The sequence below is a fragment of the Podarcis filfolensis genome, assembly GCF_964270895.1.
Source record: "Podarcis filfolensis genome assembly, chromosome: 2".
NCBI lineage: Eukaryota > Metazoa > Chordata > Lepidosauria > Squamata > Lacertidae > Podarcis > Podarcis filfolensis.
In genome coordinates, this window is record NC_139605.1 from 48,576,937 (window position 1) to 48,602,732 (window position 25,796).

The 25,796-nt window shown below is 41.3% G+C and overlaps 1 protein-coding gene and 1 long non-coding RNA gene across 4 annotated transcripts; both read right to left on the bottom strand.

Annotated features, from left to right (window-relative positions):
• Positions 1-31: 31 nt before the first annotated feature.
• Positions 32-3,353, bottom strand: LOC310757906. Its single transcript, XR_014545561.1, has 2 exons — positions 2,879-3,353; positions 32-790 (listed from the first exon to the last, which is right to left on the bottom strand). It is a non-coding gene; the product is annotated as an uncharacterized lncRNA (long non-coding RNA).
• A 3,834-nt stretch (positions 3,354-7,187) lies between these two features.
• On the bottom strand, positions 7,188-25,751 carry NOL8 (nucleolar protein 8). 3 transcript variants are annotated; one of them, XM_083603283.1, is made up of 17 exons: positions 25,479-25,751; positions 24,116-24,311; positions 23,943-24,005; positions 22,816-22,894; positions 22,320-22,467; positions 22,051-22,114; positions 19,655-21,426; positions 17,902-18,021; positions 17,119-17,241; positions 16,201-16,285; positions 15,464-15,605; positions 13,609-13,692; positions 12,649-12,935; positions 11,638-11,761; positions 11,247-11,314; positions 9,290-9,372; positions 7,188-8,360 (listed from the first exon to the last, which is right to left on the bottom strand). In XM_083603283.1, exons 2-17 carry the CDS (start codon positions 24,252-24,254, stop codon positions 8,307-8,309), a joined length of 3,435 nt encoding a protein of 1,144 aa, XP_083459409.1. In that variant the 5' UTR covers positions 24,255-24,311; positions 25,479-25,751; the 3' UTR covers positions 7,188-8,306. The 3 variants fall into 3 exon arrangements, with proteins under 3 accessions (XP_083459409.1, XP_083459410.1, XP_083459408.1); XM_083603284.1 differs by having other exon boundaries at positions 25,447-25,751; XM_083603282.1 differs by having other exon boundaries at positions 25,367-25,494.
• Between the last annotated feature and the right edge of the window lie 45 nt (positions 25,752-25,796).

The following is a 25,796-nucleotide window of genomic DNA, read 5'->3' on the forward strand; positions in this document are numbered from 1 at the left end:
CATATGAAGCAGCTGAGGAATAGAAGGAGGAGAAGTTCCAAACAGGCAATTTATTCCCTTTTAGTCCGCCTCCCTTCTCACTGTTTTCAAATGATGGCAGAAGTTTAAAAAAGAATTAAGAAGCTATTTAATCACCCCCCTCTTTTAGGTTGCTTGAGCTCAAACCTGCTCAGATATTAGAGACGACTGCAGCCTTGTTTGTTTAGATTGGCTTTTAGTGCCCAATGGTCAGTCTTCTGCATATGTGGAAAATCCAGGTAGTTGTCTCAGCTTCAGCCCCCTCCTTTTATTAAAGGGGTGGTGGTGGCCTACTTTACAGTGTTATGGGAAGGATAACTTCAATATAGCTCTTCGTAAGCACCGTGCATTTAATCCTGCTTACATCTTGCAGAGTCCATGTAAAAATTGGCATTAGTTTTGAGGAATTCACAGCCAAAACAAGAACTGTTCAGTAGGAAGGCTTATTTAGGAAATCAGAACCAAAATAGGGATAGAAAAAGAAATAGGAAATAGAATTCTAACCCACACTTAAAACCTAACCCATTGACTTCAATACCAGAAGTCACAAACCAGATCATACTACTTGTTCATACAATAAAAGACCACGGGTTAAATCCAGCCTTGCAACTCTGAGAATAGAAGAGCTTCTGTTCAGAGAAGAAACTGGGATCCAGTGGAGGCTTCCCGCTGGAGGAAGGAGTTGGGGTGGTCATTTTTGCTGATTCTCCCTTCAGTTCCAGCATTGCCTCCCAGACTGTTCCACTGAGTTTTATTCTAGAGGAACAAGGATCTGTAAGGGAAAGGAGGGATTGATGAAAATTGCTGCTCATCCCTTTATCAATGCCAATGGAACTATCTGCTCCAATCCAGCAGCATCAGCATCAGCATCATCATCAGGAGGAGGAAATCATAGAGAATAGATGACAATAAACAATGGTTTGTTTTAACCCTGGTTTGTGCAACAAACCACGAGTTGTTTTACAGACTAGCAAACAAGCCAAGGCTTTTTTCACAAAAGCTTGGTTTGTTTCCCAGCTTCTCTAGTCTTATGTCTTTGTAGCTTTAGCAAGCATATGTGGCAAACAAATCATGGTTAAGCAAGACTATTATCAACTTGGTGAGTATCCATTCAACTCGGATAATATATGCATTAGTCTTAAAAGATTAGAAGGGTCAAGATGGCAAATGTTTTAAATGACTTTGCTCTTCAAGAGAGCTGCATTTTAGAGTCATTGCGACTACAAAATCATCATCATCATCATCTGCCCATTTGACTGGGTTGCCCCAGCCACTCTGGGCAGCTCCCAACAAAATATTAAAAACACAATCAAACATCAAACATTAAAATTTTCTCTATACATGGCTGCCTTCAGATGTCTTCTAAAAGTCAGATAGTTGTTTATTTCCTTGACATCTGATGGGAGGGTGTTCCACAGGATGGGTGCCACTACAGAGAAGGCCCTCTACTTAGTTCCCTGTAACCTCACTTCTCGCAGTGAGGGAACTCCAAGAAGGCTCTAGGAGCTGGACCTCAGTGTCCGGGCTGAACTATGTGGGTAGAGACACTCTTTCAAGCATACAGGGCTGAGGCTGTTTAGGGCTTTAAAGATCAGTGCCAACACTTTGAATTTTAGGAATTCATAAGAATTTATTTGTTTTAGAAGCAAACCATCTAAAATGTGGTGCAGACGAACCATTTTTTGGAACATTTTATGCTTTTGGTAGACTGCTGACTGTGTGTTGGGGGCTTTTGCAACAACTGTATAATTACACAAGAGAGAGCAAAGACCTCTGTATAGTGAAAAAGGGAAGTCAGACTTCTGCCTTTCTTCACCACCTCAAAATTTTAAAACAGCAGATAGAAAGTGTTTTGATTATTCTGCAACGGTAACATGATTTTCCAGGGGACCAAATGTGGCTTTAGGCAGAATTTTCTTTGATCATATAGCTCGCTTTGAATTCAATGCATGGATAATTGAAAACTGAGAGTTATAAATTCTGCAACATGGTGCTCCAATGAGGAAATGACTTAAATCTACCAGAGGGTTTCATGCTTGAGCCATCTCTGCAGGGGCTGGCAACATCTAAAAGTAAATTAAAAAAAAAAAAAAGACTGCCCGAAGAGTATTAGGTTTATGGCAGTAAAAATACACCTATGGTGTGCTGTAGGACACTGAGATCATTGCTGTTCTTTAGCACAACAACAACAACATTTCAGTTTGGCTTCTAAAACCTGCTCTATTACACCATCTGGAGGGGGAAAATAAGCATAGCTCACACAACCCTATGTACAATAGGCCAACCTTCTGCATCACTAGAAAAATACCATATATCATCCTTCCCTAACTTGGCCTCCTCCCAGTTGTTTTGGATTACAGTCTTCATCTGTGCTGGCTGGGGTTGATGGGAGTTGCAGTCTAAGAGATCTGGAGGATACCAGATTGGGGAAGTCTGCCATATATGAACACCCACAGTTGTATCCAAACAGGTGTATTTACATCCTGTACTATGCCCATAAATAAAAGTAGCTTATTTATATAGTGTGCACATGTGGTTATGGGGGAGAATAAATTGGGTGCTAGATAAATGCTATTAAAAAGCAGGTGGGGGAGAGGCAGATCCTCCTAATTCCTCCCTTTATCTTCTTCTTTCTGCACCATGGGGATTGAAGAGTAGGAAAACAAAGCTAGAACAGAAAACACAGTAAAATCAGATAGCGAGGATCTGAATATATCAGGCACACTGCTTCTTATGAGGCCTTGCACAAATTACTATCTTGTAGCCTAGTTTATTTTATACCACTTATGCAAGAATGATGATATACTGTAGCCTTGAGTGCTTGGAACAGGGTGAGAAATACCTAAATACAATTCTTTACCTGCTTTGACAGTGCCAAATGCCAGTAAATATAACAGTGATTTCTCAGGCAGTGTGAAATCCTCCTGGTGTATATGCCATTCAGCCACGACCCAGGATTCTCTGCATGATGCAGCTGCTGGGTAGATGGGAGCTTGTAAGAGAAGTCAATGAATTCATACACTTCCACTGTCACTTTGGAGGGAACTAAAAATAAGTCTTTTATCAATCTGTTAGAAAGCAACAGATGATGGTTTGGCAATTGTGAGCCATATGCCTCTCCGAGCCTCCCATTCCATGTTGGAAGTGAATTAGCAATACAGTATAGCACTCTCTGAAGAATAAACTGGTGTAGGCTACTTTTCCTTATTTAATGACCATTAAAAAAGAAAGAAAATTAATATGGCTGAGGTAAAATAAGCTTTTTAGATACAGTTGTACCTTGTTTTGCCAAAAAGGACGCAGGGCAAAGCGCCGCTCTGCGCACGTGTGCAGAGCAATTTGTGCTTCTGCGCATGCACGAGCAGCAAAACTGGAAGTAACACATTCCTGTACTTCTGGATTTGCAGTGGATGTTCGCTGGAATGGATGCTAGACAAGGCAGACGTTCATGGAGGTATTACTGTACTAGGCTGCTTCAGACATAATAATAATAATAATAATAATAATAATAATAATAATAATTTATTATTTATACCCCGCCCATCTGGCTGGGCCTCCCCAGCCACTCTGGGCGGCTTCCATAGAAACCAAAAATACAGTAAAATATCACACGTTAAAAACTTCCCTGAACAGGGCTGCCTTAAGATGTCTTCTGAATGTCAGGTAGTTGTTTATCGCTTTGACATCTGCTGGAAGGGCGTTCCACAGGGCGGGCGCCACTACCGAGAAGGCCCTCTGCCTGGTTCCCTGTAGCTTTGCTTCTCGCAATGAGGGAACCGCCAGAAGGCCCTCGGCGCTGGACCTCAGCGTCCGGGCAGAATGATGGGGGTGGAGACGCTCCTTCAGGTATACTGGACCGAGGCCATTTAGGGCTTTAAAGGTCAGCACCAACACTTTGAATTGTGCTCGGAAACGTACTGGGAGCCAATGTAGGTCTTTCAAGACCGGTGTTATATGGTCTCGGCGGCCGCCCCCAGTCATCAGTCTAGCTGCCGCATTCTGGATTAGTTGTAGTTTCCGAGTCACCTTCAAAGGTAGCCCCACGTAGAGTGCAGTGCAGTAGTCCAAGCGGGAGATAACCAGAGCATGCATCACTCTGGCGAGACAGTCCGCAGGCAGATAGGGTCTCAGCCTACGTACCAGATGGAGCTGGTAAACAGCTGCCCTGGACACAGATTTGACCTGTGCCTCCATGGACAGCTGTGAGTCCAAAATGACTCCCAGGCTGCACACCTGGTCCTTCAGGGGCACAGTTACCCCATTCAGGACCAGGGAATCCTCCACACCCGCCCGCCTCCTGTCCCCCCAAAACAGTACTTCTGTCTTGTCAGGATTCAACCTCAATCTGTTAGCCGCCATCCAATCTCCAACCGCCTCCAGACACTCACACAGGACCTTCACCGCCCTCACTGGTTCTGATTTAAAAGAGAGGTAGAGCTGGGTATCATCCGCATACTGATGAACACCCAGCCCAAACCTCCTGATGATCTCTCCCAGCGGCTGCATGTAAATGTTGAAAAGCATGGGGGAGAGGACAGAACCCGGAGGCACCCTACAAGTGAGAGCCCAGGGGTCTGAACACATAGTTCTATTGGCTTATTAAACCATGCTTTACTAACCCAGGGACAGGAAGGGTGTCCATATGTTGCCACATCCTGTTCCCCTCACTTTGGCATTGAACATTGTTTGCATATAAACCATAATTTCCCACCGTACTCAAACCTGTAAACTTTGGTTTAAATCATCCACAATCGCAAACCAAAGCTGGCACACAAAGGAAGAGATAAAACAGTGTGCCAGAATGGCAGATTACCTTGGTTTCACAAACTGGAGTTTATCAAGTGGCAATCGTTACTTCTTAGCTGGCCCACTTTGTATTATCTAATTAAAATTGCCATTGGTTCTTTTTTCAGGGAACCATACTGTGCTTTATACACCTGTAAGGGATATTTGAGAATTTTCACATATGTGGCTAATAAGAATAGCTTCAGGCACAACTTTCCCCCAAATCAAGTGCTTAGAAAGGCATCTGGAGTACAACTAATTATTCACGATGGTTTTTGTCCAAGATAGCCATCATTATCTGCTTTGAAACTGTTGTTTTGTTAGAATTTATGAAGTGTTCTTTTTCTATAGCAAGACTCAAACACTGAAAATTAGGAAAGACAAAACGTAATTTCTTTCTTTATTGGTGCAATTGTATCTTGACCTACCCTACAAAAATGTTAAATATATTTTGCCCTTCTTACTAGCTGCATTTAGAAGCAACTAGACTTGTCATTTTATCAGAATGTAGGATATGGTCAGTTTTTTAATCCAATTTCAACCGTGTGTTAAAACTGACATTAGTGAAAAACCATAACCCTGAGTTTGGATGAAAAGACAAGATGAGTTTAAAGGAAACAGACTAAACACTGTTTAGTCTGTTCACAGCTTCCTTCTGCTTGTTTGTGTAGAACTGTATTTTACGCATTAGCATTTTGTTTTTAAAATGCCCATGGAGAACTTGCTGCAAGAAAGAGTACCATGCTGGAAATTGCTCTTCAGCCATTTAACGCGGGTGGCGCTGTGGGTTAAACCACAGAGCCTAGGACTTGCTGATCAGAAGGTCAGCGGTTCGAATCCCTGCGACTGGGTGAGCTCCCATTGCTTGGTCCCTGCTCCTGCCAACCTAGCAGTTTGAAAGCATGAAGTGCAAGTAGATAAATAGGTACCGCTCCAGCGGGAAGGTAAACGGCGTTTCCATGCGCTGCTCTGGGTCATGAGAAGCAGCTTAGTCATGCTGGCCACATGCGGACAAACGCCAGCTCCCTCGGCCTATAGAGCAAGATGAGCGCCACAACCCCAGAGTCGGTCATGACTGGACCTAATGGTCAGGGGTCCTTTTAACTTTAAGCTGCAAGACATGATAAGTACAACATGCCTATAAAATTTCTTGGTAATAGTTCTGAACAGGAAGTGAAAAAATGTGTGTCTGGAAATATGTGTTTTTAATGATGTCGTTGATGGTTTGTATTTCTTAAATTACTGTATGTTTTTGACAAGATATGTTGTTTAACATTCCTTCTATTGTCTTTTTTCTTTCTTTTCTTTTTTTTGTAGACCTTTTTCCTTTCCCCCCTTTATAATAGAATATTGTGTCTCATGTGTAACTTTTAATGTGCAAATAAAAATTAAAGGAAAAAAAGGAAAAAAAAGTGTGTCAGCTTCTTAATGATCATCCAATGAGTTTTGCTTTCTAAAGAGTCAGGACATGCCGCCACTGGGTTTTCAAGCTTATTTTCGACTGGATTTCTCTCTTCCTTTCCAGGGTCTTAGCCTTCAGCCGCCACCCCCACCCCCCTTCTCCATTGTTCACACTTAAGCAGTTTGAGAACTTTGACCTTCCTGTCTTCCATGTCCGCCCCAAGGCATTTTGGCACCCGAGGCAAATCACAAAATGGTGCCCCACTCCCCACCAGAAAAGAAGGGATGAGTGAAGTTCTACCTCAGAAAGGGGGAGGGAGGGAGAATAAATATCTACATTTGGCTCTTCTGCCCCTATAGATCCTGTTGCGTAAAGCGGCCTCCACACCTGGCCTCATGGGTGGGCCAGTCCTGTCATCTTCAAATGTTTAGCTCCGATGCCATCTCCTTAATGCCTGAGCAGCTACCCTTTCTTAACACTGAAAGCATTCAACCACATGAAAAATCACACTAGTATTGCATGTAAGCAAGGACACACCTGGTTTAAACACAAACAGCATTTGCTATCTTCCATACTGTGCACCTCCTTCTGCCATAGCATTTTAATATTTGTTTAATATTTGTTTTTTAAATTGCTTTTTTATGTATGTCATTTTAAACTGATTGATATTAATGCTATATTCTTAGTTTTAGATTTTATGATTTATGTGGAAATTGTTTTCCATTTGGTTGTGTACTTTTGGATGTGTTTTATTTATTGCTTATGACTTCTGTTATGTTGGTAATTATGTAAATCTTGTCATCTTGTAAGCCGTCTTGAGCACTGTTTTAACTATGGAAAGGCGAAATACAAATAAAATGATGATGATGATAATTTTGCCAGGGATGAATGTTCGGGGGAAAGAAAACTCCTGTGCAGGGTGGTTCATTACTCAAAACAGCACATCCACACAAATCCAATGAGATGACTAATTATAGGCACATGCTTTAAATTATCAATTTGTATTATTTAGAAATACAATTATTTACATAGTTGATGTTACTGATACAATTTTCACTTTGGAAAAAAAATATAACTTACAGTTTTATTTTACAGCAGAAAATAGAAGTTTGGTTATGTAAAAACAGCCAATGTGGCAAGACAGCAAAGAATTTAGCATTATTTTCAGTTGGGAGCTGCTTATCCAACACAAAGAAACTGATTTCAGCCTAAAAATGTGATCAACCCCCCACAACCATCAATAACAATGCTCACATTTAAATAGTTTTTGACTGCAATATATTAGGCCAATCCTAAATATGTTTAACTTTATCCCAAGGAAGTCACACCAAGTTTTTTTTTGGGGGGGGGGGGCTCACTCCCTGTAAAGTAATGGAATTGCAGTTTGTTTTTTTTGTCATTTGTCGCGCTCTGATGCATGTTGAACACATCAGAAAGCAGCACATGCTCCATTACAATTTGAATTGAATACCTTTGTCCTATTCTTCTCCACCAATTTAACTGCACTTGCACTTTAAATGTAATATCTAACATTGCAGAGGTTTAAGACCTTTGTGCATTTGCTCCTTAGCCGGTTTCTTACACTTACATGTTTTAGGAAGGTGTATCAATTTACACTGACATCTATCTGCTCTATGAACTGCTCCCAAATGTTACTTTCATAGAATTGTAGAGTTGGAAGGAACCCGAGGGTCATCTAGTCCAACCCTCTGCTATGTATGATATAATAAAAACCTCCGCTTCCAAGTATCTGTGGTATAGTGTCTTACATCCAAAAGAATGGTGGTAGGCATAGTAGATCTGGATGGACTCCACCCAGTTGACATTTTATTCTGGATTATTTTAATTTATTATTGCAACCAGGTAAATGAATGCAGGCAAATTAAATGAGATCTGCCTACAGCTTATGGCTTTTCTCAAACCAGAAACCTGCTTTTCATAAAGATGCCCAACCTGTGCAAGGCCCAGATTTCACGGCACTTTGTGTTTAGCACAAATTTTCAAATAATTCGCAGAAGCATTTCTTGAGACGTCTTCCATTATCCCTGTTTTGAACGCCCAGTGTTTTCTGCATCACTGTTGTTTCACAGGGCCGCTGTATTCAGTGTTTTGCTTTAACTTTTCTTCTTGCATCTTTATGTTTCTTCCGACAATCCTGAAAATATTTCGAGTTTGTTATTCTAAGTTAACATTTTAAATACTGTCAGCTTCACGAGCTAGCCTGCTCCATAACAGACAGGTAGAGTCAACTGTTTGTAAAGTATTAGTAGGAATTATGCAAGTTTATTCTGTCCCTGGTTAAATTAGGACAGGCATCCACCACAGCTATTTCAGCACCTCTGTTTAAACTGCACTAAGATAGCTTTCTGGATCCATTGTAATGAGGGGTTCTAGAAGGGTTTTGTGACCATGATTATTCTGACAGATGTATATTGGTCCAGCAGTGGCTAAGGACCTGGCAAGGTGGATCTGGAGCCTAGGGGACCTAGTTTGCCCCTGAAACCCTTTCCACTAGCCCTCAATCTTGGTCTGAAGCCCTGCCCTTCTTGTGCAATTGAACTTCCCCTCCCTTTCCTCCCCTTGCTTGCCCCTGCACTGCCGCCCTCTCAAATCTACTCCATGGGTTCCCCCAAATATCTGTAGCACATTTTGGGGTGGGGGAGAGGAGAGGGAAAGGGAGAGGGAGAGGGAGAGGAACTTCCTTCTCTGCTTGTACAAATCATTAGATTGAACCCACCATCCCTTTTAATTATAATAACCATGACTATAGTACAGATATACAATGAACTAGGGCATGGCTGGCAAACCTACAGCCCTCCAAGTATTAGCACACTACAACTCCCATAATCCCTGCCCATTAGTTATGTTGTTTGGGACTGATAGGTGATTGCCACCAACAACAGGGACAGGTTTCCTGCCCCTGAATGAATTGGTCATAGTTCAACTGCATATTTTAGTTGAGTACAGTTACCGTGAACTGCATGACCAAGCTTGTGAAAATAACTTTACAAAAATGGGTCCAGGAGTCTTGTTATTTCCACAAGTATCTCTAAATCAGACCAATAATCTCTTCAGTCAACATACCTCAAGTAATGTCTGGCGCCGACTTTCCCAATCATCTCTGTCTTCATCAAGGTTAGAAGATTTACAGAACAGCTTTGGACCCTCTACAAAAGGCACAAAGAAGAACTCCAGTATTTTCTTTTAAATAATCTTGCATTCAGCAGGCGTACGAAGGGAGGAAGTTATCACTGTGAGACAGTGATCCCAACTCCTGCCTGAGATGAAATGCTTGATGGCTTTGATAGCTGAAGCCATGATAGTGTTTACTAACTCACATGCTGCTTGTGGCCTATTTTCCCCCTCCCACTCCACTGCCTGCTACGTTAAGCATGAATTACATACTTGTAAAGGACAAAAGGTTATCTGTGCTGTCCACAGCCCGAGAAAATCACATGCTGTTCTCAGCCATATGGCGTTCCCAAAACTGCACTTGTTCTTTAAAAACCATGTTGTCAGCAACAAAACATACTAAAAACACCAGGGAGGAGAGATCGCAATCTAATACCATCCTGTAAGTATTGTCTGGGGAGGGGGGGGGGAATGGCAACTCCTGCCCAAGCTAAAGCATATTGTTTTAAAATCACAACTTATGAGTTCAGTGCTAATCAAGTTAACTTTCACTGCCAACTAACATATATTTTAATGTTCTTTGACAGGCATGTGAAAAGCAGCTTTAAAAACATCATAAGTTTAGATGAGCATAAACAAGGAAAACCATGTGCATGGAAAGCATGACAGAACAATCTATGTTTTTAGAGGTCTATAATTTTACAGTAGTTTTGCTGGTTACTGAACTATCCAGCTGCCCTAAACGCTCTTCACCACCCCTGCCTCCAATAGCTCCTCCTTTTCTTCCAGGCCTTCTCTGAGTACCTTCCCACAGTAGCATCTAAGGCAAGCCTTTTCCAAGGGAAGGACTGATGGGAGCAAGGTGTGTTGGGAGCAGCTGTTTGAAGGGGCCATGCATGAGTTCAGACAGTGGTCGCTACACTCTCTTGCTGGCTGTTCCTGAGGGAAAGGCACTGGCTCCCTTCCATCAATGGTGTCAAACCCACCCTCAGCCTTTCCCAGGGAAAAGACTGGCAGAGATGGGAGTGTGCTAGCTTGGCTACTACTTGGCCCAGTGCCATCTAAGCATGCCCCACCTGCCAGCCTTTCTTGTTCCATTGTAGGAAAGGCTGCCTTTGGCAAGAGGTGCTGGTTTGGCCTGGTGTGTCTATGATGCTCCTGCAGGTTCTACCAAATCACTTCCGGCCTCCCTCCCAATTCTGAAGTGGCAGGCATCCCTGCTCACTTCTACAACTTCAGATATGGGAAGAGGGCTGGTCCCTCCTCACACTTGCCATTGTGAGCACAATGAGTCTAATTCTCAAAGCCTGACCATTCACAGTGTAAGGTAAAGGCTCACAGGCTGCTCCACTGAAATAAATTAAAAAGATATATTAAAAACTTGAGTTGCATCTCCTCCTTAGTTGACTGTATTAAGGGTGCATCTGCTGCTGAACCCCCAATTCTGCCCCCTGTCCTTTTTTCTGTTCATACCCAATAACATGGCGCTTTATCTTGAAATAAAGTTCAAAATATGGGCAGCAGTAAGGAAGATGACATCATAATAAATATGAACCTTAATGAACAGAAAATAGGAAAGAGAAACTCTTTGGGTATGCAAGTGACAACCCAAAGGAGGATCTCAGACAGTATTAGCAAAGACCATCTTGAGATTTATGGCCTAACACTTTAACATCTACCCTGACACAATGGGCACCAATTCCAAGTTAAAGACAAAATATATGAGTCCTCGGGAACTTCAGATTGTTAAATAGACCTCAAGGCTGTGGAAAATAGGTCTGCATGCCAACCATGAAGTTTCTTGTTTCCTGTTCTTTATTTGGTTCAGTAAAGGGTCTAAGGGGGGGGGGGGACTGACAGCTAAGCATGTATTTGTTACCAGTCTGTTTTCCTTTTCCTTTGTACCTACCTTTTAATCTATCATCATCTCGGGAGAAGAAGAAAAATCTAATATTAGACTGTGGCAGTACTGGAGACCTAAAAAATGAACAAGAACATTATTAGTCCCCAAAAGGAACACATGAATAGTACATTCAACTTGAGGAACAAGTATACATTCTTAAAAGCATCATGCAACATTTTTAAACCTTGCCCTGCCCTCCTTTCCTGAACACTGAGATGTTTCAAGAAGGGTCTGCATATGGCACAAAGGGATGTGGTGGAAGGGGCAAACCACCACAGTTTAGACAGGGATTGAGAAGCTTGGCTGTGAGTGGTTTAGGGAATGTCTGATATTTGGGGCCTATATAGCCAACTGCTTTAGGGATTCTCAATAAATATCATTTGTAAGGACCACCTACATTTCTTCGACATCTTCTCTTTCAACTTCTTCTGTCTCATCATCTTCTGAACTACTGTCCTGAAAACGTGGATCCTCTTGCCATGCAACCCTTGAAGCTTTTATTGTTTCAATTACATAGGGTTCTGCAAAACAGACAGACACAAAAAAGAATAGAGGATGGCAGCTTATGAAGAAAGCAGTCCAACATAGAAACTTCCACCTCAAAGAAATTCCCAAGCTATCCCACCCTTTCCCTGCAATATGCAGAGGAGTCACGCTCAGAATGCTGACCAACACGAGAGTTGCAAATACACATATGAGACTGTGGGCAGCAGAAGCTATCTTACTCTCTACGGATGTATTTTAGTGGACTTAAGAGTGTATCACCCCATAGATTTAGGGTACCCAACAATCCAATTTTGGACCAAAAAAACTTTAGAAATTAATTTGAGGGTATCTCATAGGTATCTACACATTTTTTTTTTTTAAAGAAAATCTGAGTTGTGAGAGCACATGGCACAAGGCAATTTGGCGTGGAATGACCCACAATGGAACACAGGGATGGGTACAGTCTCTTGGCTATGCTATGCTCAGACAGCTAAGGGCTCTAGAGGTAATCACTAGCTCCTTGCCTTATGCCTAGGAAGAAACAGGTAGCTCAAGCAGATGCTGCAATACTGGTGTAATAAGCTCCTAATGATTCATCCCCATCAAAAAGATGAGTCACAGTGTTTGGAATGAGCTCAAATCCCTAAGCCGCCATAAACGGAAGCCTTGGATCAGGCATCCCCAAACTCGGCCCTCCAGCTGTTTTGGGGCTCCAACTCCCATCATCCCTAGCTAACAGGACCAGTGGTCAAGGATGATGGGAATTGTAGTCCCGAAACAGCTGGAGGGCTGAGTTTGGGGATGCCTGCCTTGGATGAAGTGCTCCATGGTTGTCAGCTCTCAAAAGTTATGAGGCCATGAAAATGAGCTAAGTAACACTGCTTGCATGCTGAAGTTGCAGCCTTAGAACAGGCACTGGTACCTTCTTTCACTGGCGGCCTCTCCTCTTCAGCACCAAAAAAGGAAAATTTGAAAGCGCTGGTTTCCTCCTCTCTGTCGGTTCCAGTGCTGAATCCTAATGTCTCTGCCTCAGCTGGAGTTGCTTCTCCCACATCCTCATGTTTATCCCAAGGTATTTGTTCTGTTTTCTCATCACACTTTGTAGATCCAAGTATCTCTTTCAAATCCACAGCGACATCATAAAATATTTCTTTAGACACCTCAGGCAGTTTCTGAGCTTCCTCCTTCTGCTTCTTCCTTTTAGCTTTACTATAGGAATTAAGTGTGAGCGCATTTTAGTGTCTCATATTTTACAGATTAATAATACACAGGTGATTTATATATTGCCAAGAGCCTACGGCGGGGTAAATAGGAATGTAGCATTTTTCTCAACCCATTTACTTTGGAACGTGCAGTGTGCAAAAGCCCTCAGTCTGGTACTCTTGCTTCACTAACTTTGGCTGTGTTTTCATATAGCAAGGGACTTGACATAAGTCATGCCCCATCTTTAGAAGCACCACATTGCTCCATTTCAGCATTTGATGGCTGGCCAGTCTTGGTTTTTATATATATATATATATATATATATATATATATATATATATATATATATACATACACACACACACACACACACACACACACACACACATATATATATCACTGTCACTCTCAAAGATCTAAAACAGGAGCCTGATGTTTCTGTAAGGCCTAATTCACTAGCAAGCAACAGCTCTGAAATCACAGCTAGTCTATCCTGCGCCTTCTGTAAAGTTAGGAGAGTCCATTTCTCCCGTTCCAATTACTCATATAATAAAGCAAAGAGAACAAAGCTCATGAGGTTCCTATTGCATAGGATTTAAAGTGTTGAGAAGGAAAGCCTTAGGTGCTAAGTGAAAGACAAACAGATTCCTAGCAATGAGCAGTTGGTGGAATAAATTACCTTTCTTTCTCAGTGTTTTCTGGCTTCCTTTCAAATACAGCATGGTCTTCCCTTGTAGGGTCATAGCGTAGGGTGTTCATATCTCTATAAAAGAAAATGACTAAGTAAATCAAGATGTCATGAGCAAAGTTTAAAATTCCTCCAATGGCGCCAAGATTCCATTCTATGAAAATATTTATTTATAAACATTTTTGTTGCTAAAACTAGATCTTGCTTGTTTTACTGTACAACGATCTATGGCAGTTCTAGCAGAGATGAATTGGATATATGCCAAAATATGCTCTTACATGCACTGCTTGAGAGTTCTGCATAGTATACTTGGGGCATTCACTTAGGACTAAAGTATGTCTCCTCTCTTTTCTAAAAGTACATGTGCATAAATCTGTGATCCTATACGGGGGGGCGGGGGGAGAAGAATCCTTCAGACCATCATTTAGCTGTTTTTCTAAGACCAGCCGAAGGCTAAACACAAGGCTGTAATGGTTTGATGCTGACTTCCCCGTATCTTCCCCGTAATGTCACCTCAGGAGATTTTTCATGCTATGATTTATGATGTAATTTTGGCTGAAGATGCCAAAATGGACTTTGACTATATGAAGAATTCCAAGGCCTCAGTCTGGTGTATCAAAGGCCTGTCTATCTGCAGGTTCTCTCTTTCCTAGAGCAAGTGCCCACAGAGCTGTGGAGACTGACCTGAATTCTCCAAAAATATCTAGTGACTCTTTGGAAAATGTGTGAGACGAAAAGGTACAGGTGTGCTTCTGTGAGTTCCACCTTTATGTATATTCTCTCCCCCTTCTTTTCCTGACTTCTTTGTACACTTGGGGCTTGTTTTCACTTTTCATTGTTTCCTTCTGTTATTTGTTCCTGTATTTCTGACCTCCTTCATTTTCTTATTCTTTTGACTCCCAACATTCCTTCTTCCTGCCCCCTTCCTAACTTGCTTCTGATCACTCTCCTTCTTTCTATTTCCCTTCAACCCCAATTCTTGATTTGATTGCTCCAATCCAAAAGGATTTGGCATCAGTTTACAACCAAGTGGAATACAAGCAGACTTTTAGCCTATATTCCTGAAACAAACATGATATGAACTTTAAACCTTCATAAAAGTAGTAGTATTCTTAGATACAGCTATTTAGAAGCTCTGTTGCAATGACTGTGAACTCCTGCTATTCTACTATTTCTGTAACGCATAATGGTACACAGAAAATGGTATCACTTAAAAAGGCATGAGATTATCAGCCTTTAGATGCCAGGATAAGACATTTTTGTTTGCTCAGGCCTTGAGTTAATTGCCTTCTATGATCATCCTTTAGTGAGGTGGGCAAGACTTGTTAATTTGTTGCTGGATGAGCATTTTATACATTTTGCATTCATTGTTTCTTTTAAATTGCTTTTATGTGTAGCATTTTATCTTGCTTAGTCACTTCAAGTCTTTTTATTGTATATAACAACTGATAAAATTAATAATAATAACCAACCTCAAAGATGGCTACAAAACATTAACAAATAGGAGAAATTTGTGTTATTTTAGTGAGTTAATGTTCAAATCACATTCCATGGGAAGAAAAAAGCCACTCTTTAGCAGCAGAAAGCAGTAGTTCTATTCTAAGCTGGGAAAATGGATGTTTTCACTTCGCTTCCTTATACAGAAAGCTTCCTACAAACAGAAAACCATCTTAGGCTGAAAAGTTCTACTCAGGCCTTGGTCTGCTGTGACAGCCCTCTGCATTCAGGGAGTTATTAATGTGGGAGAACCATCAGCAATGTGAAATGATGTAGTACACCCCAACACTTCCTTCTCCTGTATGTGTAGAACAAGCCTTAGTTCATCTGATAAAAGAAATACCCATACTTGAATTTCTTGGCATTCGCTGTCTGCTTGCGAGGTTTCGAAAGTTCTGGACCAATATTCAGAAGATTTTTCAAGATGTCAAGATTTTTCTTTTTTTCTAAAGTGAGCTCCTCCTCTTCATCTATTTCCACTTTTGATTCATCTAAGCGGAGAATAATAACAGTTAAAGGAGCCTTAATTGCCAGCACCACCAAATGATATTGGTTGAATTCAAGCATCACACCAAACCATGATTTGTTTGTTTTTAACATCCGAACCTATGCAGCGGGCTGCCAAATAGCGTGATTTTAAATGGTGTGAAACTGCCAAGCAATCCAGTTTAACCTAGCTGTCTGAATTAACAAATCACTGACAAACCAATGTTTTTTCCCAGCCTCAAGAGACTATTACATAATGGCAATCCATGATCTTATGATAGCCTTAAAAATTGCCTTGCCTCTTCCAAATGTGTAGATGTAGATCTATTGATATTCTGTCAGACATGGCAAATTTCCAAAGGATTGCAGGTGGCAGTGAGTTAATGTTAGTGAGTTAAGACTATTCCTATGCAATTGTAGTATATTCCTTTTCCCTTTTCCCATATCACTATGGTCACAGACACAGTATTTTTTAATTGCCTTTTAAAGCATTTAAGGTGAGCAGTAGTAAAGAAGGAACAATATATATAACAAGGTCACAGCATATAAAATTGTTTTAATGAACTTTTCTCGAGAGGAATCAATAGGAAAGCACCTAACCTTCTTGTTCACTGTCACTTTCAAGGAAGCGAGCATCCATACGAAATCTTTCATCTGTTCCAAATCGTGACTGTAAATGCATAAGCTGAAACAATAGCAAACAGAAAGTTGGTATTCCCTCTTCCTGGTTTATGGCAGATATTCATTCTACCTTCAATAATTGCTATGTGGTTATAATGATGGCTGTTATTCTGTGTACACACACACACACACACACACACACACACACACACGGCTTGTATTAACACTAAGCCATATTATGACGTAGCATGAATAAGCAAGTGCTCTGGTGCACACTTTTTAAAACTGGTTGCTTCACTTCTCCCTCTTACCTACTACTGCTGCACTATGGGGAACTAAGCTGCAGTTTGGCTTAGTGTTACATCCAAAACAGGGCTTGTGGTTTGTCTCCCCCCCCAAAACCACTGGTGGTAAAGCAAGAACAAATCAGCTTAAGATTTGAAGCAAGCCTGAGTTTGCATGCAACACTAAACCAAACTGTAGCTTATCTCTCAGCAGCAGTACCAGAGGAAAAACGAAGTGGAAAGATTTTCTAAACATGCACCGCACTGTTTGCTTGCCCATGCTAAGCCAAAAGTTTGGACTTAGTGTTATGTGCAAGCTAAACGAAGCATTTATAAGCATCCTGTTACAGCAGAGATGAGGCAGATTAGCAGACATGAAGGAACAGAAATGCCATTTATTGTCAGAGACATATTAGAATGTCAGGAAAATATTGCTATTTCTTAGGATAAAAGGTCATGAAAAGAACAATATTTATACCTATAAAGGGCTAATTGGAAGCCCTCTGTAAACATTCGCGTTTTGGAACTGTTTTGGAAAATGCTTAGGATAAAGTTCAGTTATAGGAATATATGAGGAAGTGGAAAGAAAAATGTATTAAGTAGATTTACTAACCTTCTCTCCAGCTTTACCCTCAAACTGAGGTTTGATTTTGAATCTGTCATCTTCTTCATCTGTTGTTTCCGATTCATCATCACTGCTCTCAAACAACTTTCCAGAGGTTTTAGTAGCAAATTCCTTGGGCAAAGTAACAAATACAGGATCTTAATCAGTTAATTCTAAAAACAATTCCTAAAGTTTTAGCAAGTGTTCCACTGGTTTATCCAGGGGTGAATGGGAAGAAACTACAATGGCAAATAAGCCATTGTGTGCCCTCCCCAACTCAGATTTTGCCCCTTGCCACCCTTTACCCATTCCAATTCAAATGAATGGAGGACACTCTATTACATTAAAAGAGTCAGGTAGAAAGCCTCTGCTTCCAAGCCCTTGGATTGATTCAGAAAACTTACTGATGTCTTCTGATTTCCCCCCTGAAAAACTCCTGTAATTTGAGTTATGCCAAGGCGAGCTGTAGAAAGTTTGCCTATTCCTACTCAGGACAGTGGAAAGTGTCAGACATTTTACCATGTCTGTTTATTTGGGTCCAGTATCTAGGTTACCTGTACTCATTAATCATCCTTAAGAATTTATTGTTGTTGCTCTAGATGTGTATCTCAGAAAAATTCAATAAATTTTGTCTGGGACGGGGGTGAAAGTAGTGGAAGCATTCATTTTTCTAAAACAAAAACAAAAACCCAGACATGTGTATGCTTATTTTTCTCTCCATAGTCAGCCATGCAAAATGCATGTTTAGAATTTTATCACTATGAATACAGCTGAATTTTGTAGTCCTCTCACTTTTCCCAGCAGCTGTCCTGAAGACCCTCCTTGCGTGCTCTCTTGTACTTCATCTTTATTTTCAGCTTCATCCTCTGAATCAAATACTATGTGCTTCTGTTTATTTGCTGACTGAGTTTCCTACAAAACCAGAGGGTGAATAATTATGAAGATGAAACATTAGCAGTACACAAAATATTCAACAGGGGAACAAAACAAACACTTCCACATATCTAGAGCAGTTGGACATGGAGCCAACCAGAGTGGTGGTAATAATAATAAATTTTTATTTATCCCCACCCTTCCCGGTTCAGAAAACTGGGCTCAGGGCAGCTAACAACAAATTTAAAACACTTAATTGTAATACAACATAGAAGCAGCATAAAATACAGTATAAAAACATGAATAACAATAAAATTCGAAGTTCAAAAATCAATTTGGGGGAAATCCATCCAATAAGCATTAGACAGTCACCAAGGCTAGCTGGCTGAATCCTACTTGAGCCAGTGAGGAGGCCAGGGGAGAATTAGCTGTGGGGTCTCACAGCAGGTGGTCTTCATAAAAAGGGAGGGGGCGGGAAGAGAAGGGGAAGAAAAGATCAGGTGGAATTCAAATTCAAATACAAGGCCAAGCAGAATAGCTCTGTCTTACAGGCCCGACGGAAGGAGGTTAGATCCTGCAGGGCCCTAGTCTCATGGGACAGAGCATTCCACCAGGTTGGAGCCATCAGTGAAAAGGCCCTGGCCCTGGTGGAGGATTCTCTGACTTCCTTAGGGCACGGTGACTCTGGACTTAATCAGCCACTTCAGATTAAGTACAGAGTCACCAGGCCCCACGGAGAACCTTAAGGTCCATGAACAATCATAGTTTAGAGGTCCCGGGCCCTAAGGAATTCGTAAGGTCGCGAATTTAAGTCGCACTTTAACTTTTCATGGTTGGAATTTGGGGGAAAAGTGAGGTTTATATTCAGGCCAATATGGTACTCTTCCTTTCTCATTTATATTTTTCTTTACAGGGTTTTCTCTGCAAAGTTTTTCTTTACTGGGTTTCAAAATGAAGAAATAACCCAGAAGGTCCACAACTGAGTGTGTGTGTACAGTATTTTCGAGGGGGGGGGGAATGATCCTTTACACTTGGATAGTAAACACTTTCTGTCTGTATTTTCTCAAATGGCTCCTTTATTTTCTGTCCACTGATTGCCCTTCATTTTTGCATTAATTTCTCCGAAAGAGCACACTACCAAATCTTTTTATACCATGGGTCAATATTTACATTCTGCAGTGTCTTCCAGTTTCGAGCTACCACTGCTCACACAGATGAGTAAATGACATAACAGCTCTATATGAATATGATCTAAATTTCAATCCAAAATCATTAACAAGTCAGAGAGGGCTGTATCCATTGATCAGTGACCTCACTGACCTCCTGGCATATCAGTTTCCAAAACACTTATACCTACTGACCATGTCACAGCTTCTCCAACATATAGGGGAAAGATTATGGTTTATCATGGATAAATTTCTTGGTGTCAAATACCATTGATGTATTTTGTTCAATGGCAGCTCCCTAGTGGCAGATGTTGTTTCATATTATTATTTACTAATATGTTTATTTCTTTATGTTTTTCTAAGGCATAATTATTAAATTGTGAAATTCAAGGTTTTATGACCACTTGCAGGAATCATTTTTTCAACCACTACCCCCCTTCCCAAATTCCACCCCAATAATATCATAATCTCTCCCATCATAATAAAAATATAAACATAAAAACTACCAGACTGGTTAACGCTCCCTGAATAAGTTTCTTCTGCAGTTCCCGTTCTTTTTGCCTCTCCTGTAGAGCAGTCAACCTTTTTTCATTATCCTGCAGCTGTTTTTCCTTTTTATCAGACACGCTTGTAGCTTTGGCAGAATCCAGGACGGGCTCTTCACTTCTCATGTTCTTACAGTGTGCAAAACTGGAACCTTTAATGCTCGTCTCTATCTTTGTTTCCTTGCAGAGAGATTTCAGATTTTTTGAGTTATTTCTTTCAGACAGAACACTCACACCACTGCTTTCCACCTCACTACTTTTTGCACTGAGTTTACTGTAGTCAGAATCTTCCCCTGATTTTAGAATACAAGCTCCCCTGAGAGAGTCTGTGCTATTTTCTTTTAACGGTTTGCAGTTAAGTTTTTTGCTTGCAGAGCCGCAGCACTGAGAAACACTTTTGGGAGCTTCCAGATCAACAAGGCCGGAGGAAGTCTGGTTATCTTGACTGTTCTGTGTGCCCAACTCACCCTTAGTCAGCTCTCGACTTAATGACCCTATTCCTCTGAAAGGTGGAACTTTCAAATTCAACTTCTTTCTCTTCGGATTCTCTTCATCAGAACTTCCTCCTTCTAAAATGGCAGAAATGATCTCTTCAGGAGAAATGCCTTTTTTCCGGGTGGTGATCTCTTTGGATTTCTTTGCAATATTGCCGGTACTGTTAACTGGAAATTCAGTACTTTTACAAGGCGTGTCATTTTGGTTACTTGCAGTATCTTTATCTATAGTTTTAGTATTTTCACTGGCTAATCTTTCTAATTCTTCTAATGTAAGATCTAGCCGGTAACATCCCTGCATCATGGTTTCATAATCTTCATCCCCTTCAGACTCACTTGTGTCAAGATATGAATTGGAACTTTCACTGTCCCCAGCCTTGCACTTATTACTGATGCTGTTCTGTTGAGCAGCAGCCTTTGAATCTGATGCTTCCTTAGGCTTTACTCTCCCCACGCTTTTCGGTTTATCCAATATTAAACCACTTGAGGCAGAAGATTTGGAATTTGAAGCATGCATCTTAGGCTTGTCATCCTTTCCCTGCGTGACTGCTTTAGATTCCTTTGGAACTTCCTTCTTCTCATTATTTGGTGTTCTAGTCACAGCTATAATTTCATCAGTGTCAGCCGAATCATAACCAGACTGATTGTCAGTGGTCCTCAGCGCTCCATTACACCCGGTGTGCGCCTGCTTAGCATCTTGTGCTTTCTGTAAGGACCAATGAGTGCGATATTTCAGCTCGAAATCCTCTCTGACAACTTCCATATTCTCTTCCTGTTCAGTATCGGGATTATCTTGATGCACTTCTCTCTCCCTTTCTATTATGGCTCGAATTTCTTCTTCAGAATCAATATCACTTTCAGACAGACGGTTTCTATTCCTGCAAGGTGTTGAAGCAGTTCCAAGCTTCTGATGGGCCGAGTGCTCTTTACTTCGCTTTTTGGTCTTGGGTGTGCAGCTTTGAACTAGTTTGCCTGCGGCCGTGCTTGTTGTTTTTGATGGAAACTGACCATATGAATGCAATTCTGTCCAGCTCACAGTGTCCCCATCCTGCACTCTAATTTTCTTTTTAGGTGGCTCATATGCAGGAAAGTGCCCTTGCCGTTTCTTGCTCATGGTGTCATCGCCTTCCTCCAAATGCCACGTGAGCTTGGAAATAGGAACCATCTCAGTAAGGTCTTGATCCAGTTTTTTAAGATTGTGACAATATTTGGAGGGGTCATACTTTATGGTGTAATTGCCTGAATTAAGGAAAAACAAATTACTCTCTTGCACTAATTACAGATGGGTTTGCAACACTATCTGGCAGGAAAGAAAATTCTTATTAATGTGTCGCTATGATTTAAGAATGCCTGGGAACAAACATATCAGAAAGTGTGCACCTATGCTACATGTTGTCCAACTTAGTTCAGAAAATGTTTATAAAAACTGTTTGTCACATTCTTAAAACTATTCATTACCATTACTATGGATTAAATATTTCAATGGATTGTTCTTGTTTGGCTTCTTTTACTCTAGGCAAGAAGATATATGGCACAATTGGATTATCACATTGTAGACAGTGTTAATAACCGGGTAATGATATCCTGCCTCCATTTATAATAATTATAATAATTTATTATTTATACCCCACCCATCTGGGTGAGTTTCCCCAACCACTTTGGGCGGCTCCCAATCAAGTGTTAAAAACAATACAGCATTAAATATTAAAAACTTCCCTAAACAGGGCTGTCTTCAGATGTCTTTTAAAAATAGGATAGCTGCTTATTTCCTTCATATCTCATGGGAGGGCATTCCACAGGGCAGGCGCCACTACCGAGAAGGCCCTTTAAGATCTACCCAGCCTTTAGGAAAGGATATCTTGCTTCTGTGTTGACCTTTAAGATGGAGGATTGGTAAAACTCTGCCAAATTTGCCAACAACCCAGTCCTATTAAAGAAAAAGAAAATACACCATTATTTTTTGGGGGGAAATTAATACAATTACAAAGCAGCATTTAAATAAAATGGTAAGCAGCTGTCTAGGCTTGGGGAAGCCCTCCAGATGTTGTAGTCCATGAACATCTGGAGGGCACCATGTGGGTTATCCCTAGCTAGGCATTCAAATTTTATGTCTGCCATTGAATTCACCATACCTTGTGATTTGGTACTTCTGTTCCTGGTACTGCTTTCATGTGAAAATCTGTAAATCCAGATTTCTTCATAGATTCTAAGACATCTGTCATGCCATTTTTGCCTGGCTTTTCCTTCTTTATACTTGCCTCTTGACGCTCTCGTGCCAGTCTACATGGTAGCATGCAATTACAGTTTTCCAGATTAAAAGAAAAGAGAACACAGATCTTGTAAACTTTCAAGATGGTTGCTTCTACTTACAGACACTGTAAACGTCCTAATAGTTTCAGTTCATGCAAATTCCTCCCTCCACACAAATGAAAGATCACATTCTACATTACAGTGCATCCCCAATACCAATTAATCAGCATCCACTAGGAAAAACAATATATATTCAATGCATTATTCATATCTGTTGTGAAAGTAAGGTTCACTTTTATAATGAAGGATTACTGAAAATCATTTGATGCCTCATCCAACATTTTCACTGAAAGCTGTTTGTAAAATACTAAATATTACCTATGCAAAAAGCTCTCTTTGGCCAATTCTATTTGTAGTGTCCCACCTTTCCATTTTGTCTTATTTAAAGCAGACACACCTTTATGAAAAGAAATAGAAAGAGAATTATTAACTTATCCAGTATGCTGAGCAATTCTCCTCAACAACTTCTAAAGCAGGGGTGGGGAACCAGGCATTGTTGGACTACAACTTACATCAGCTCCACCCACCCTGAACAATAGGGATGATAGCAATTGTGTGGTCCATCAATATCTAGAGGACCAAAGGCCCACTACCTTCATTTTAAAGTATTTGTTTCACTATTTCATTTCTATCCCACCCTTCCTCCCAAAGGAGCCCAGGGCAGAACTTATTTCAAGTACCATTGATCAAGGAAATATGCAAGAGCCAATGTGCTCTAGTGCAGCCTCCTCCAACCTGGAGCCCTCCAAATGTGTTGGACCACAACTCCCATCAACCCTGACCACTGCCTGTACTGGCTGGGGCTGGTAGAAGTTGGAGTCCAACAACATCAGGAGGGCTCCAGGCTGGTCTAGTAGAGACAAGGTGAATATGGGAAATGAGGAACATAGGTTAAAGCACTATCCAGCCACATTGGCAAGATTATTGTGCCTGAATGATGGGAAAGAATGGAAGGATAGCTTGATAGTCAAGGTTGGAGAAGTTCTAGAGGAGTTAGGTGACAGAGGAAAAACTTGAATGCTTGGTGACTGATACTGATAGAAAGAGAACACATCAGTAAGGAATTCAGTGCAGCTATTATCATAAGGATAGACAAATGCCACAAAGGATAGGTGTCTATGAATAAGATGTGTAATTGTTTTTATTCAAAGGTTTGTTTCAAAGCACTCCAATAGTAGCTACCTGTGGGACGATAGTAGAGTTTATCAGTATTACAAGGATACAACAAGTACTTGCATTTTTACAAGTGGTTTGCCAACAAATTAAGCAAAACACATTGATTATAGGTGAACAGAAAAGTTAAGAGTTAAAATAGCTGTGAATTTCAACACTTCTGCTAGCCAGATTTCAGTGTCAAAAGCTGGTTTTGCTTCTGGCATCTGGCAGACACTTAAAACATAGAACATTGCACTGCCAAAAAATACACCTATTGGTGATGTACTTACATTTTTTAAGTTCTTTTTCTGAAAGGGTGATGTTGATATAGGCAAATGTCTTTGTAGGGTTCCCTGTTGAAGAATGAGACTATGTTTACTCCAAAAAGGCACAATTAAAAAACTGCAGCATAAGGGCTGTTATTGCAGATCAGTTGTGACTCTAAAGAGTTTAAACGTATTACCTTTTTCATCTTTCCGGGTCACAATTTCTGTCTCTGTCACATTTCCAAACTTGCCAAATCTTTCCTGCAGTTCAGTTTCAGAAATTGTATGGCCAAGTCCACCAACATATAGTCTCTTTATAACTGGTGCTTCCTCCATATTCAGAAATTCAGCAAACGTCCTGGTCTACCATGGGTCTTTTCCGTTTTAACTTTTCTATAAAATAACAGGTGATTAACACTAGGAATGTATATTTTATCATCAAAAGGGTTTTTAAGCTGAAATTAATTAAGGAGAGCACATCCAGACCAAGGATAGGAAACAAACCACCTTCAGTGCTGTTTTGTTCAGTTTGTGGACTCTCTTTTCATTGATGTTGTTGTTGTTGTTTCAGCCCACGGCTGAAAAAGGTTGCTGACCCCTGGCTTAGAAGTTTAAAATCCCGACTGCAAGCCACTGAGTCTGCTTTGAAGTGGCTTCCCCTCAAAGGGATACACTTCTGGTTTTATAAGGGTGAAACGCAACACATTCTAATGTTTTGATCTATTTAGCACCGGCTGAAGGAAAAGAGAAGCACAACCCAGCTGTCACTGTTTCACTTAAAAACTTAAAAAACCTCTAGCATGTTGAACCCTACTACAACCCAAACCCTACTTCTCCTGCAATCCTTTGCATATGTGCTTATCAGAATCAAACTGCAGTACTGTACATACTCTTAAACACACTTTCAAGTAAAACTCGCTGAAACCAACAGGGCTAAAAACTTCAGGGCTAGCCTGCAGGTGGCCCCATCACCTGAGGCGACTGAGAGGAGATATGATAGCCACCTTCAAACAGTTAAAGGGCTGTCACATGGAGCAAGCTTGTTTTCTCTTTCATCGGACAAGTGGATCGATGAAAGGATATTCCAACTAAACATCAGGAAGAACTTTCTGACAGTAAGAGCTGTTCGGCAGTGGAACAGACTCCCTCGTAAAGTGGTGGGCTCTCCTTCCTTGGGGATTTTCAAGCAGAGTTTGGATGACCACCTGCCATGGATACTTTAGCTGAGATTCCTCCATTGCAGGGGGTTGGAAGAGATGACCCTCGGGGTCTCTACCAACCCCACAATTCTAGGATTCTCCCTGCGCTACTTTCCCTCCCCTACAGCCACCAGGCTCTGAGTGGGAATCAAGACCAGTTAAAAAGGGGGATATAAAGAGATCCGCTGCCTTTCCCCCACGCCCAGGACGAACAATTCCGACTGAGAAGAAAGAGGCTTCAGGGCTCACCCGCGGAGGACCTGCAACTTTGGGGTTCGCACTGGGACGTCACAGTCCCCCCCCCCCCGCCGCCACCCAGCGCTACTCACAGCGTGGTCTCCGCGGGGTGCTCCTCGCTCACCTTTCCCCCTCGATCCACTTCCGCCGCGCGCTCCACAGCGTCACGTTCCGCGCCGCTACTAAACACATTGCATCCACTCTCCCCAACAGAATTAGTAGAGAAACAAATTCCTGGGAAGCTGGGTTACGGCAAACGACTCCAGCGTAGCTGTGATAAAGGGGAACCGTGACTGTCTGCCTGCCTCCTCTCACCCCAGCCAGATAGAGAGGCTTACATGGCCACCCTCTAGCAGCCTTTCTCAACCTGTAGGTCCCCAATGTTGTTGAACTACAATTCCCATCACTCCCAGCTAGCAAGGCCAGAGCTCAGGGATGATGG